The 14156-nt window shown below is 45.5% G+C and overlaps 1 protein-coding gene across 2 annotated transcripts; it reads right to left on the bottom strand.

Annotated features, from left to right (window-relative positions):
• Positions 1 to 1284: 1284 nt before the first annotated feature.
• Positions 1285 to 5536, bottom strand: cby1 (chibby 1, beta catenin antagonist). Of its 2 annotated transcripts, none has more exons than XM_084323260.1 (5): positions 5444 to 5536; positions 5073 to 5173; positions 3048 to 3153; positions 2824 to 2936; positions 1285 to 2625 (listed from the first exon to the last, which is right to left on the bottom strand). In XM_084323260.1, the coding sequence occupies exons 2-5, from the start codon at positions 5148 to 5150 to the stop codon at positions 2551 to 2553; spliced, it is 372 nt and encodes a 123-aa protein (XP_084179386.1). In that variant the 5' UTR covers positions 5151 to 5173; positions 5444 to 5536; the 3' UTR covers positions 1285 to 2550. The 2 variants fall into 2 exon arrangements, with proteins under 2 accessions (XP_084179386.1, XP_084179385.1); XM_084323259.1 differs by having other exon boundaries at positions 5419 to 5513.
• Positions 5537 to 14156: the final 8620 nt, after the last annotated feature.

The raw sequence follows: 14156 nt of genomic DNA, 5'->3' as shown, positions 1-14156 counted from the left end.
ATTGAAGGACCCGAGTCTCCTCAGGAAGAACAGCCTGCTCTGTCCCTTCCTGGAGAGGGCCTCTGTGTTGTCCGACCACCAGTCCAGTTTATTCTTCAGGTGTACCCCAAGGAACTTATGACTCCACCACCTCCACTCGGATGGTGATGGGAATCGGGGGGGGGGGGGCCTCTTCTTGCCCCTCCGGAAGTCCACCACCTTGGTCTTACTGGTGTTGAGTTGGAGGTGGTTGCTGTCGCTCCACATGTTTCTTAATGTATAATTTACCTTCAGATGCATTATAATAATAAAGGCATATCATCATCATATATGTGGGAGCTATTAACATATTAGTTGTTGTTGACAAATAGCCACTACAATATATATGTATATATATACACATGTCTCACTGCATGTAAAAATCCCAATAAATCTTCCCATTGCTTTGGACACATATGATACCCTTTACTTAAACCACCTTTCCTTAACTCATTCTGCGCCAGTCACGAGAAAAGTCGGCTTAACTCGCCAACCGTTCAGCGCCAATCACGAGAAAACTCTGGTTTTAATCGTTATTTCTTTTATTAGCTATATCCATTCATTTTTCATCCATCCAGCCTGATGTTATCATTTGGAATGGGTCTGAGCTCGCAAAAGGGCAAATACAGCCGCCTACGCCTTCCAGCCGGTATTGCACCCCATTAGAAATGGCGTAGTTTCTTTTCTGGGCCTATCTGAGCTGTGCAGGCGGGGCCATTTCATGTATGCACGAGGAAGGATAATAATGATAATCTAGCGTTGATTTCAGGAAGATTCGATAATCAGGCGAAAAATTACAACGTGATAAGTGTATTCCACTAAAACGCTATTATCGCATCTTTTCCTGGGATTACTAAGAATCACCAAAACTATACTCATATTCAAAACGGTATAAAACGGAAATGTACGGATGAACAAACTATCTGTTTTGTGCATGTTGACTGGAAGCAACTCACTGACAATCGACGGGTGTATTAGACCCATAGCTATAATATAAGATATATTTTAACCACTCGCAAATTTCAGTCTCCCCATTGATTAAAGCGATGGCGTTCTAGCGCTCCCTGGCGCCCGGACCCCTGGCGCTGATTGAGTTAATAGGCAAACAAGCCCAACTGTTCTCCACCATGTGGATGTAAGAGAAAATGTTCAAGACCCCATGGGTTATTTAAAGTAGTATGATTTACACACTTCCACTAACACTGAAGAAGTGATAATCCTATATGAGTCTTACACATGTTCACAAGAAAACCACCCTCCTTGTTTTAAAAAACATTTTAATAAAAGTAGAAAAAAAAAAAACATACAAAACACGTTAAAATCCATTCAGATGCCAAAATGTCCCATACAGACGGGGTAGAAAAATAAATCAACGCTGGTGTGATTTCTGCACTGTCCCCCCATCAAACAGTTTAAATTAATATTCATTCAATCATCATACATACAGTCAAAACATCTCAGATATACAGAGCAATAATGGAATGAACCTCTACAGTAAATAAAAACAATGTGTCCTTGTAGCACCCAGTGGGAACTAATCTATCATAGTATTTCCTGTTCATCTCATTTCTTTAATTTAATTTCATCTCTATCTTTCTTCCTTAACCAATAAGGCAAAACACTAGGTACCTGTACTTTGACTATCTGTGAGCGGAATATAAAGGCTGGAGTCATACAGACTACCTGTCCTATGAGGCATAATGATGGAGTCATACAGACTACCTGTCCTATGAGGCATAATGATGGAGTCATACAGACTACCTGTCCTATGAGGCATAATGATGGAGTCATACAGACTACCTGTCCTATGAGGCATAATGATGGAGTCATACAGACTACCTGTCCTATGAGGCATAATGATGGAGTCATACAGACTACCTGTCCTATGAGGCATAATGATGGAGTCATACAGACTACCTGTCCTATGAGGCATATGGCTGGAGTTATTACAGAGGACAGACTTGGCTGACAGGAGGAGCATGTTCAGTGCTAGGCTCACACTACCCAAATGCAGCACTGAACGGCACAGGAAGTCCTTCATTCCAACAGCCATCAGACTATACAATGCATCACTGTGCCTCACTGCATCACTGAGCACAGAGTGGCAGTTACCATCTTCCTGGACTTAGTTCGAAACAGCACTGTGCAATACTACACCTACTGTAGACCTCAGTATATTTTTACTGTATTTATTTACTGTATATTTTATTCCATTTTTATTCTATTTTACTCTACTCTTATCCTAGGCAACTTGATTTGATTTGTTTTATTATTCTAATTCGTGACCCGTTCTGTCTAAATGTTGAGCGATTTGCAGTGTCAAATTTTCCACGGGATAATAAAAGTATTTCTATTCTATTCTATTCTAGGACCTGTCCTATGAGGCATATGGCTGGAGTAATACAGAGGACCTGTCCTATGAGGCATATGGCTGGAGTTATTACAGAGGACCTGTCCTATGAGGCATATGGCTGGAGTTATTACAGAGGACCTGTCCTATGAGATTTCCTCACTTTTTCCTCTGATAATGACTCAGTCTTCATCTCTTCTAGTTCTCTCTTCTAGTTCTCTCTCCATCACGTGGAACTCTGCTGTGGTCTCCGACAACTAGGGGAGGTACATTAAAGGAGATGAATTAATAACACAACGCTCAAATTTGTGATTATACCAGCACTTTTATCTCAATTTAAATGTTTTTTCCCTTCAACTTGACTACCGGTATATATAATATATTATACATTATATATATATATTATATATATATATAATATCATAATGACCTATCTAAAGATGATGAGCCCTCACCATGTCCAACAGCAGGTCAACCTTCAGCTTCAAAAGGTTGTTCTCCTCCTCCACTTGCAGATTTCTCCTCTTAAGCCTCTGAAGCTCCTTACTAGACACATTCCCACCAGACTCTGAGGTACGACAGGGACAGAAACAGAGAGCATGCATGCAGTGAACAAATAGCGATCCAAGTGAATGGAGAACATATTCATATCCTGCCATTGTATGGCTGTGTTTATTACCTGTTTGCCACTGTCCCTCTTCAAACGTCAGACTCTGGTCCCCAATGTGCATCGCAGGAGCTCCATACTCAAGACCTATTTCTATTTCCCTTGTTGAATGATCCAACTAAAGCCAGAAACGGGGGGGGGGGGGGGGGGGGGGGGGGGTAGTATATATTATAGTTTGATGTAGTTTCTCTAGGTAAAGATAACGTTAAAAGGTAGAATCTGTAATATCATGCTGTATATACCGTATCTATATATTTATTCTCACTGTGTATATAGATATATACACACACCTATCTGTACATACCTGCACAAAAACCTTTTACATAATATGTGGTGGATACTGGATACTATATATTTGTACATATCCCTTCCTTACCTAATCTTACTAGTACTGTATACTTGTCATAAATGTCATGATATATATCTGTATGGCCCCCGTAAATGTCCAAACCCCCCCTCCCACCCACCCAACCCCTCCTAATGTAGTTTCCTCCCCCTCGTATGTATATAGTTTCTGTTAGGATCTCTGTTTAACAGTACTGTATATTTGCATATCTTGTATGTCACAAATGTAACAGTACTGTAAACCTGTATGTCATGTATGTCAGAAATGTCATGATATATATCTGTATGTTGCGTATGTCATAAATGTCATTATGAATTTAAAATGGGGGACCCTGATGTAAACAAGACGAAAGTCTTTCTCTGGTCTGCATCCCCTTAACAATTGTGTGTATTGAGCCGTACTGTATTGTACCCATTCTGCAATCTGTTAATAAAGTTTTCAATCAGCCTCCCGTAGGTGCTCTTTGAGAGCGGTTTTGAATGTGGGTAGGGATTCAATTTTTTTTTACGGCTGTGGGTAGAGCGTTCCACATTGATGTGGCATAATCGCGAAATGTGTTTAGTCCCTTGTTTGAGCTGAATCTGGGTTTAACATGATTTGTCGAGCTCCCTCTGGTGTTGTGGTCGTGGTATTCACTGACCTTTGGGAAGTATTTTGACATGTACATGGGTACCTTAGTCGTGTAGTAGTGTATCTTGCAGACCAGGCCCATTGCAAGTTGCTGTACTCGGTCGTCTACTCTAAGCCATCCTAGGTAGTCAAAGTGGGCAGGGGTGAGGTGGGTTTTAGGAGTAAGGTCAAGCAGGTCTGACCAGTTTGTTTTGTGATGTACCCAAAGCTGTAAAGGAATGTGAATCACTACCCACTTTCAAAACCATTCTCAAAGAGCACCTACGGGAGACTGCAATTCGAAACTGGCCCCTGTAAATGTACAGTAAATGTCCTAACCCAATAATACACGAGACCCTCTTCTTGGGACCAAGTTAGGTTGTCGATATTCCAATGTACAGTTTTGCTTGTACAGTTGTACAGTTTACCCCATCCTGCCTACCCAACCCCCCCCCCCCCCCCCAGCCACCCAACCACCGCCAATGTACAGCCCCCCCCACCCCACCTATTGACAGTGTCGAAGGCCTTTTGTAGGCCCAGCATGACCATGCCGCAGTATTTGCCCGCGTCCACCTCTTGTTTGATGTGGCCGTTCAAATAGAGAAGGCATGTGTCAGTGGAGTGGGATGTTCTGAAGCCAGATTGGGATTCATCGATTCGATTTTTTTCCAGAATACATGTAAGAGGTAAATTATGATATATTGAATGATTGCTCACTTTCATACTTTGATCTTCCATTCAAGCCATCTATGAATGAATGAATGAATGAATGAATGAATGAATGAATGAATGAATGAATGAATGAAAACTTTATTTAACAGATTCCAGAATGGGTACAATACAGTACGGCTCAATACACAATTGTTAAGGGGATGCAGACCAGAGAAAGACGTTTGTCTTGTTTACATCAGGGTCCCCCATTTTCAATTCATAGTGACATTTATGACATACACAACATACATGACATCATGACATTTATAGCATAGGGACATACAGGTATATAGTACTGTATCTATCGGTATCATGGACGATGGGGTAAAATATGTGGATAGTCTACTCTAATGTAACAGGAATGAACTTACAGTGTGAAGACTAGACAGAGAAGCAGTCTTGCGAAGAGGTGCCTTCTTTGGACTGAAGGTGTTTCCAAACAGCGGCATCCTTGTCAGCAATTTCTTAAAATCTGAACAGCAGACGAGAGAAAACAATGTTGGCTATTCAGCCTATAACGTTCGCTAAATGTAAAGTGAAAACTGCAGTTAGTTAACGTTAGTACATCTAGCGTGATTTACTTTAGCTAACAAGTTGCTGAAAATTACGTTAGCTAGCTACTACCTAGCGTTAAAATGAAAACATTAGCTAGGATTTAATTAGAACATTGGTTGATTGTTTTCTAACTGTTGGATTCGTTTTTATCATATAAATTACCTTTATAGATTAGCATTATACTTGCCTCTTTACTGATTACTATTTATTTCTACTCTCTTGAATTGAACGTTATGTTGGAGCTTCTGCGGCTGAAACTAAACAATACGTGTGCTCTACTGCGCAAGTGTGAAGATTCCATTGTCCAAAACAGACAACTTGAGAAATATGAAACGGCTTCCAGATACATCGTCGGGGAAATGTCGAGTATTGTTGCATATGTAAAGGAAAAATAATTACAACCGAACAAATTTATTGTCTTTTTGAAATGCCATATACGTATGTTCATCCTGTAACTCACACATGGGTAGATAAATACCCCTAAAGCGAGAGACAATGGGATCATCCATAGAAGATGGGCAAATCTCCATGGTGATCGCGTCATTCAGTCGCTACAGAAGATTCGGTTCATTAATTGAGCTTAGACCATAATGAGACATTATATTACAATTTTGTTTCTATTAATTGAGACAAATGTTAAGTACAATATGGCTTCTAAAAAGATACAACTATTGCATCCACAACATAAGTTGTAACCTGGCTGATAATAAATACATTACGTCCCGCCCTGCTGTCACCAAGCCCCAGTGGCCTAATGGATAAGGCACTGGCCTCCTAAGCCAGGGATTGTGGGTTCGAGTCCCATCTGGGGTGAACGTTTTCGCCATTTAGGTAAACAATAAAAATTGTAGGGATATGATTGATAGATTGAAAACTGTATTAACATATTGCAGAATTATTATTTAGACGTCAACTAGTCAAATCAAAATCAAATCAAATTGATTTATAAGGCCCAACAACACACGTTAATGTCCCCATGGGCCGTACAGGTCTTCTTTAAACAAGTCAAGAAGAAAACATAACAATAAGTCAAGAACAGAAAGAAAGAAAACATAACAATAAGTCAAGAACAGAACAAGGACACCATAAGGTCCAACAAAGGTAAACTAGTCTTCCGAGACAACATTAAAACATATACAGTACAATTAAAACATAATACAATTAAAACATAGCAAGACGTACCTATAGGGAAACACAACAACACACAAACAAATTATATACAAATATATAAAAATCTAAGGTAACATATTGCATTACCCAACATTATCAATATTGGCTCACATGTACGATTTTAGTATTGTCAGCATTGTCGAGTATTTATGTACTGTACGAAAAATAAAGACAACCAACTGCGTCAAAACAGATCGAAGAGCACTTTCAATCAGCAGTTCACCCACACGCTTTATTTTGTCATCTCGCTCGGTAGATATTGCAAGCTATTCATTAATTACATTTAGAAATTATTTCCCATATGAAAACCAGAAATCCATTAGCTATAAAATACATTATTTTAATGGATAAGCAAAAGATGAAACTTTGTATATTTTTTTGCGCTTTGGCTGCATCCTCCGTGAACACTTACAGTGAATAGTTGATATTATTATTCTATCTTTCACAATTAAGTTTCTCATGGCATACAGTATAGCCTAATCAAACTGACAACGTAAATGTTATATCTTGCAAGTTGCAGTAGAACGCATCTTAAATGTGCTTTGTGGGAACACTGATTTGTGCGTATATACTGTAAAGAATAAATGTTTTTTCACAGGAAATTCACTGTATATGCTATAGGCTATGTTACTATCGGCTAATTTCGGCCAATCAAAGTCGACTATCCAAATCCTTAGTCGGGGACGCGTCTATACTTTCTACAACGGAGCTCGGTTTCCGGGTTCCTCCGATTGGCCACGACGCCCACGTGACCTCCGCTAGTACGCCCCCTTCCTGCCGCGCGCCGCGCTGCGCTTGCCAAGCTCCTGCCGCGCCGCGCTCCCAGCTTCCTCAATGAAATGGAAATCGCTACTTTACATCAGGGTGAACGCTGGCTGTTGGTAACACCACCCACTTCAATGACAGGCTCTCATATTTGCGAATGCATAAACTATTAAAAAAATATACCGTTAACTGGAATATGTTGTTTCTTTACACATATGTTGGATTATGTAATTGGTTTGTCATGACAAACCAATAAAATCACTACTTGGGGCGGGGCTAGGGGGTGGCTACTTGGGCTTAAGCCCCGAATGTTTTCTGAAAAGCCCCAAATCTATTTAAAAAAAAAAAAAAAAAAAAAATATATATATATATATATATATATATATATATATATATATATATATATATATATATATATATATATATAATAATATTATTTTTTATTTTTTTTTGACAATTAATCATTGTTACATGAAAATATGTTTGCACCAGATTTAGCAGAAGCTAATTTCCATCTGTAGTCTATCCAGCTGCTAACTGTATTTGAGTGAGTTAAGTCTTGGTGTTATGGTAGACTCAGACCTATGATCAATTTCATCCCGCAGCTGTCACAGCTTGTCATCAGCGCCCTGTGGCTTTATATACCCTGATCCCCCTAATATCGATGTTGGATCGTTTTGAATATACTCCTGCATTTGCCTGTCTTCCCCGTCGCTGTTCCCTGTCTGTTGCTCCCCAGGACTTTCGTGAAGTAATCCCTGTGGAGAACCTGATTCCCCGTTCGAAGCTGCGCCTCGTTATCTGCCCGCTTTACGCGTTGCGCTCTGGTGAGTTTTTGGAAACAGTTCTTTTTGGATCACCAGTTTTTTGTGTGTTTGTGAAACACCGAAGAGATCCCGTTTTTGTTTATACTGTTCTCACCTATTTTTTGTGTTGGATTTACACTTTGGATTACCGTATTGTTTTTTCTCTGGACTCTGCTAACTGTGTGTGTTACACCGAAGATCAAGTCACTTGGATATTTATTTGGATCAGTCACCTCTCTGTTTCTGTTGTGCGCTGGGCTAACTCAGATTTCTCTCTCTCTCCGTTTCCACCTGGAGTGAAAGCTGGGAGGATCTGCAGAGCGGCTTCAGACGTCACAAGCTAATTCCTCACCACCACCTACTGGGAGAATCTGCAGAGCCGCAACAATCTTCACATGCCAGATTCCCCGTTTGTTCTGTTGCTCAACTTAATTCAATCTTGTGACTCTGAAAATAAATACGCCCTTGCTTTGGCTAACTCTGAAACAACTCTCTCTGTGCCGTTGCGCTTGAGGTCGGTTACAAACCCTAACATTACGATCCAACCATGACGACCTCAGCCGACACAGAGAGGGTTAGGGCAGCGTTGGCGGTCCAGATCGAGTTGGTCAACGACCACACCCAACAGTTGGGTGCGGTTGCGGCCGCTTTACAGGACCTCCGGGCCAAGGTCCAGCTTATTCTGGATGCCATTGGCACTCAGGAGTATCAGCAGGCTGTTGCTCTGCACCAGCTTCAGGCTCTCCGTACTTCATTAAACACTCTGTTTTTGACCCCACCTGTCCCAGGAGTCTCGGCCAGCTCACCACCCGCAGCAGACCTCGCACCTCGGGAGCCCCGTCTCTCCGAACCACGTCTGTTCAATGGTAACTTCGAGGATTGTGCCACATTCATCATGCAATGTGAGTTGGTCTTCCATCATCAACCCAGCCGTTTTTCGTCAGAGGGATCCCGAGTAGCCTACATGACTAACCTGCTCACGGGCCAAGCAGCACAGTGGGTTACTGCCTCCTGGGCAATGGGGGCTGATTTCTGTTTTTCCTACCCAGACTTCGTGGCAGAGCTCCGCAGGGTTTTTCACCACCCAGCCCGTGGCCAGGACCCAGGAGCTCGGTTGGGCACCTTCCGGCAGGACAGTGGCAGTGTCAGAGACTACGCGCTGGAGTTCAGACTGGCCGCAACGGAGAGCGGTTGGAACGATCAATCGCTTCGTCTCACCTTCCTGAGGGGGCTCAACGACGCAGTAAGGGACCAGCTCGCGACCCAAGAGGAGCCCGATTCTCTCGAGGGCCTGATCAGCCTCGCTATCCGCATCGACGGACGCCTCCGGGAGAGAAGGCGTGAGCGAGCACGACGGGGACCCCCAGACGTACCCCCCGAGTACCACGACCTCGAGGAGGTCTTCAGTACCCCAGACGTACCCCCCGAGTACCACGACCTCGAGGAGGTTTTCACTACCCCAGACGTACCCCCCGAGTACCACGACCTCGAGGAGGTTTTCAGTGAGTCCAGGGCTCAGGTCTTTCCGCCTCACCGGCCTTACGACTGTGCCATCGACCTCCGCTCAGGGGCTCCCTTTCCCGGCGGCCGCCTCTACAGTGCTGACCATCCTGCCCCCTCCGTGACTGGTGGGTTTTTTCCCTCCCGAGCCGTGACCGAGGAGGAACCCATGCAGCTGGGACGCAACCGCCTTAGCCCGGCCGAACGGGAGTCCAGGCTCAGGTCCGGCCTTTGCCTCTACTGCGGCCGGGATGGACACCGTGTCTCCAATTGCCCTACCCGGCCAAGAAGACCAGGCTCGCCGGGACCCCGGGAGATCCTGGTGAGCCGTTTTTCCTGTTCCCCCACCCGTGCACCACCTAACCGTCTGGCGGACGTCACCCTAGCCTGGGCGGACCAGCGGGCGACGGTGGGTGCACTCATTGACTCTGGTGCTGATGGGAGTTTCATGGACGTTGGGTATGCCACCCGGGCCAACATTCCACTTGAGGACCTCGAGAGGCCCTTGGAGGTCTTCGCGCTGGATCATCGCCGCCTGGCTGACGTCACTCAACGCGCCTGTCCAGTCCTTCTCACCATTGCTGGTAACCACGTTGAGTGACTCCAGTTTTTCATCACCAGCTCTCCTCTTGTCCCTGTGGTCCTGGGCAGGCCTTGGCTCGCGCTGCATGAGCCCCACATCGCCTGGTCCTCCGGCACCATCAGGGGGTGGAGCCTCTCCTGTCGTGCCCAGTGTCTTCAGGTGCCATCCAGCCCCATCACCGGGTCCCAGTCCCCGTCTCCGGCCTCCCTCGCCGGTCCTCTGTCCCCGTGCCCGGCCTCCGCTGTCGGGCCCCAGTCCCCGTCTCCGGCCTCCCTCGCCGGTCCTCTGTCCCCGTGCCCGGCCTCTGCTGTCGGGCCCCAGTCCCTGTCTCCGGCCTCCCTCGCCGGTCCTCTGTCCCCGTGCCCGGCCTCCGCTGTCGGGCCCCAGTCCCCGTCTCCGGCCTCCCTCGCCGGTCCTCTGTCTTTGTCCCCCTCTCCAGTGCCCCTGATCGCCGGCTTCCTTCGGTCCCGTCCGGGCAGGCCGGGGCCGAGTGGGTCACCGGGTGGCTCCCGTGGAGGGGGGGTACTGTGAGGATTGGTTCTTTCCCCACCACAGGCTTCTTAAAGTACTGTGATGATTGGTCCGCTCCCCACCCACACGCTCCGTTCCTTTAAGGTACTTTGTTGATTAATTGCATTCCCCGCCACACGCTCCGTTCCTGTAAGGTGCCGTGTTGATTGGTGCTCTCCCCACCACACGCTTCTGGAGCAATGATCAATTTCATCCCGCAGCTGTCACAGCTTGTCATCAGCGCCCTGTGGCTTTATATACCCTGATCCCCCTAATATCGATGTTGGATCGTTTTGAATATACTCCTGCATTTGCCTGTCTTCCCCGTCGCTGTTCCCTGTCTGTTGCTCCCCAGGACTTTCGTGAAGTAATCCCCGTGGAGAACCTGATTCCCCGTTCGAAGCTGCGCCTCGTTATCTGCCCGCTTCACGCGTTGCGCTCTGGTGAGTTTTTGGAAACAGTTCTTTTTGGATCACCAGTTTTTTGTGTGTTTGTGAAACACCGAAGAGATCCCGTTTTTGTTTATACTGTTCTCACCTATTTTTTGTGTTGGATTTACACTTTGGATTACCGTATTGTTTTTTCTCTGGACTCTGCTAACTGTGTGTGTTACACCGAAGATCAAGTCACTTGGATATTTATTTGGATCAGTCACCTCTCTGTTTCTGTTGTGCGCTGGGCTAACTCAGATTTCTCTCTCTCTCCGTTTACACCTGGAGTGAAAGCTGGGAGGATCTGCAGAGCGGCTTCAGACGTCACAAGCTAATTCCTCACCACCACCTACTGGGAGAATCTGCAGAGCCGCAACAATCTTCACATGCCAGATTCCCCGTTTGTTCTGTTGCTCAACTTAATTCAATCTTGTGACTCTGAAAATAAATACGCCCTTGCTTTGGCTAACTCTGAAACAACTCTCTCTGTGCCGTTGCGCTTGAGGTCGGTTACAAACCCTAACAATTTTACTGCTATCTATTTTATGCTTTATGTCTGCACTTTATGCATTGCTCTTGATCTGCCAATGTTGTGCTAATTTTATGCCTGTCTTTTTGTACTGCTGTGAAGCACTTTGAGCTGCAATTCTTGTATGAAAGGTGCTATACAAACACAGTGTATTATTATTATTATTATTATTATTATTATTATTATTATTATTATTATTATTATTATTATTATTATTATTATTATTATTATTATTATTATTATTATTATTATTATTATTATTATTATTATTATTATTATTATTATTATTATTATTATTATTATTATTATTATAAATTATTATAGTTTGCTTCATTAATTAAAGGGTGTGAATTTAAGTGTTCTCTAGTGCCTTTTGTCTGCTTTAAGGTGGTGGTATAAGTTAAAGGTTGTGGTGTCGAAGTAAAAAAAATCTATCTGGGCTAAGCCCTGGATCTCCTACAATCCTAAATCCGCCCCTGGCGCTGAACGCTGTTATATATCGTATTTGCATCGCGTCCCGCTCTGAGCCTTACGAGATACTCCTATCTCCTGTGATACTTAATGTATCTCCCACGAATAAAAACACATGCACCCCACCTGTATGGGGCCCCGCCCCTTATGGTGGCACCACCCATATAACCATGACTCTGGTCATGAAACACCCTTCCTCTGTTTTCGTCCCAGCGTATTGGATGCGTGCACCATACGAGACTAGCGGAATGAAAAGATTAAGGAAGATTAATAATGTTGGAAGCTTACCGGAGGTTGCTGGCCCCTGGCATCTTCGACGCATGTTTTCGGCGACACGACGGGCCTGTGTTGATGTTCCTCGTTTGATGACTGCACATCGAGGTTCAGCTGTACAAGGCTGGCTGTCGGGCCAGCTTGTACTCAGGTAGGCCCTGTGTCTTCAGGCATGGGTATTAGTGTTAGTAATGCTGGTTTGTTTTTGTTAACACAACCATGTTGTGTGTTGGCGCCGGGGGCAGGATGGTTTGGTGAACGTTCTCTGCAGGGAACGGTTTCCAAGCTGTCTTGGGCGTGCTGCTAAAACATCTAAAGCTATGCTACATGCTATCGCTACTGCCGCATGCTATTACTACTGCTAATTGCTATGCTGTTTTAATGTCTCCGCCGTGAGATGTTGTCACTCTCCCGCCTCTTGCCCGGTTCATCAATGAAGGTCAGTCGGTAGCTGTTGTGGGTTTTTTTGAGTTCTATTTACCTTTTTCGGGTAAATGGGTTGACAACGGGGTAGGTCGTGGCTAGGTTCCTAGCCAGGTATTTTACCTTGTGTTCCGGCGGGGTTTGTTGAACGGTGTTCCCATCTGGGTTGGCGTCGGGTAGTGGGGCTATGGGTCCAGCCGACATGATAAACATGTTGCGTGTCTGTGCACAGGCAATTGTTGTCTTGGGTCCCACATTGCGTGGCGTTAGGCTGCAGTAGTATAAGGGCAGGGCCGCCTGGGAGAAATGTGAGGCCCTGTGCGTTTTTAGACGCGAGGCCCCCCACCTCCTGGGGCGGCCCTGTGTAGGGGGCTATTGTTTCGTTTTGTCACTCTGCTATGAGAAGGTCTGTCTTGCTACAGCTTTCTCTCCTCTCAAACCATTCATACTGACGGTCAATCGGTATACTGGGGGAGTAGTGCGGGGGGGGGCTTTGTTTACCTTTTTTGGTAAATGGGCTAAACTAGGGCTGGTGTTCTGTTGTGAATATTTTGAATGAAGACGGGTCTGGTCCGTCTCCCCTTAAACTTTGTGTGTATGGGTTTGCTCATTCTACAGTTTTTTTGTGGTTTAGCTCTTTTATTCATTTAACCCTTTCATGGTGCACACCACAGTGGAGGGTGCTGTTTGCAATCACCACTGGTGCTCCATGTTAACGTCAGTCCTTTGTTTTTGATATATTGAAACAATGCCCCGCCCGGCCGACACCATGGGTGGGTCGGCCTGGCGAGTGGCTGGTGGGCTGTTAAGGCTTGTACCGCCATGGTATGGAATTGGCAACGATTAGAACTGTGTTCAAATTGCTGTTTTTTTTTTTTTTTATTTATTATTGTGTCTGGTGGAGGGGCCTTGAGGGCCAGCCGACGTCGACACATCGCGCGAGGTTGTTGACGTTATTGGCTTTGACCCAGCCGCAAGCTATAACCGCTCAGGGTTCCCCTCTCCGCAGGGGATTTTGGTCTTCTGCTGGAGCGCGGGCGGTATTGTCCTAGGCCCTACACGCCTCACACCGCGCAGCCAGAAGAAGAGAGAGCACGGCCTCGTCAGCGGCGATGACGGGGCCCTCGACAGGCGGCCATGTTTTTCCCCCGCCAGAGGTATCCTGGGCGTTGATTCGACAGGTGTCCACAAGGCCGACAGCCTTGGCGGCCGAGGGATCGGCCATGTAGGATGGGTTCGGCTTGAACAAACAAGCCGTCACCGTCCTGCCGCGAGCAGCCCGCTCTCCGATCACTCCCTTCCCCAACACCAGCGGAAGAAGTGGGCTCTGATTGTTTCCTTTGGCTGCGGGCCGCGTGCCTTCGTTGATGCGCGGGCGGCCCCCCTTTTTCGCTTCTCATGGGGACAGGGGCTGACAGCGAGTTGATGGCTGAGCCTGG

This window comes from Notolepis coatsorum (genome assembly GCF_963971535.1).
Source record: "Notolepis coatsorum genome assembly, chromosome: 10".
Lineage (NCBI taxonomy): Eukaryota > Metazoa > Chordata > Actinopteri > Aulopiformes > Paralepididae > Notolepis > Notolepis coatsorum.
The sequence above is the reverse complement of the archived record's forward strand: the minus strand, read 5'-3'. Positions and strand labels throughout refer to the sequence as shown.

Excerpts from the sequence above, each read along its gene's own strand:
- cby1 (XM_084323259.1), bottom strand. Across the intron at positions 3,154-5,072 it reads CTCTGTCTAGTCTTCACACT|TTGGATCATTCAACAAGGGA; the intron begins GTAAGTTCATTC and ends TTCTGGCTTTAG. Across the intron at positions 2,626-2,823 it reads TTGACCTGCTGTTGGACATG|TTGTCGGAGACCACAGCAGA; the intron begins GTGAGGGCTCAT and ends TACCTCCCCTAG.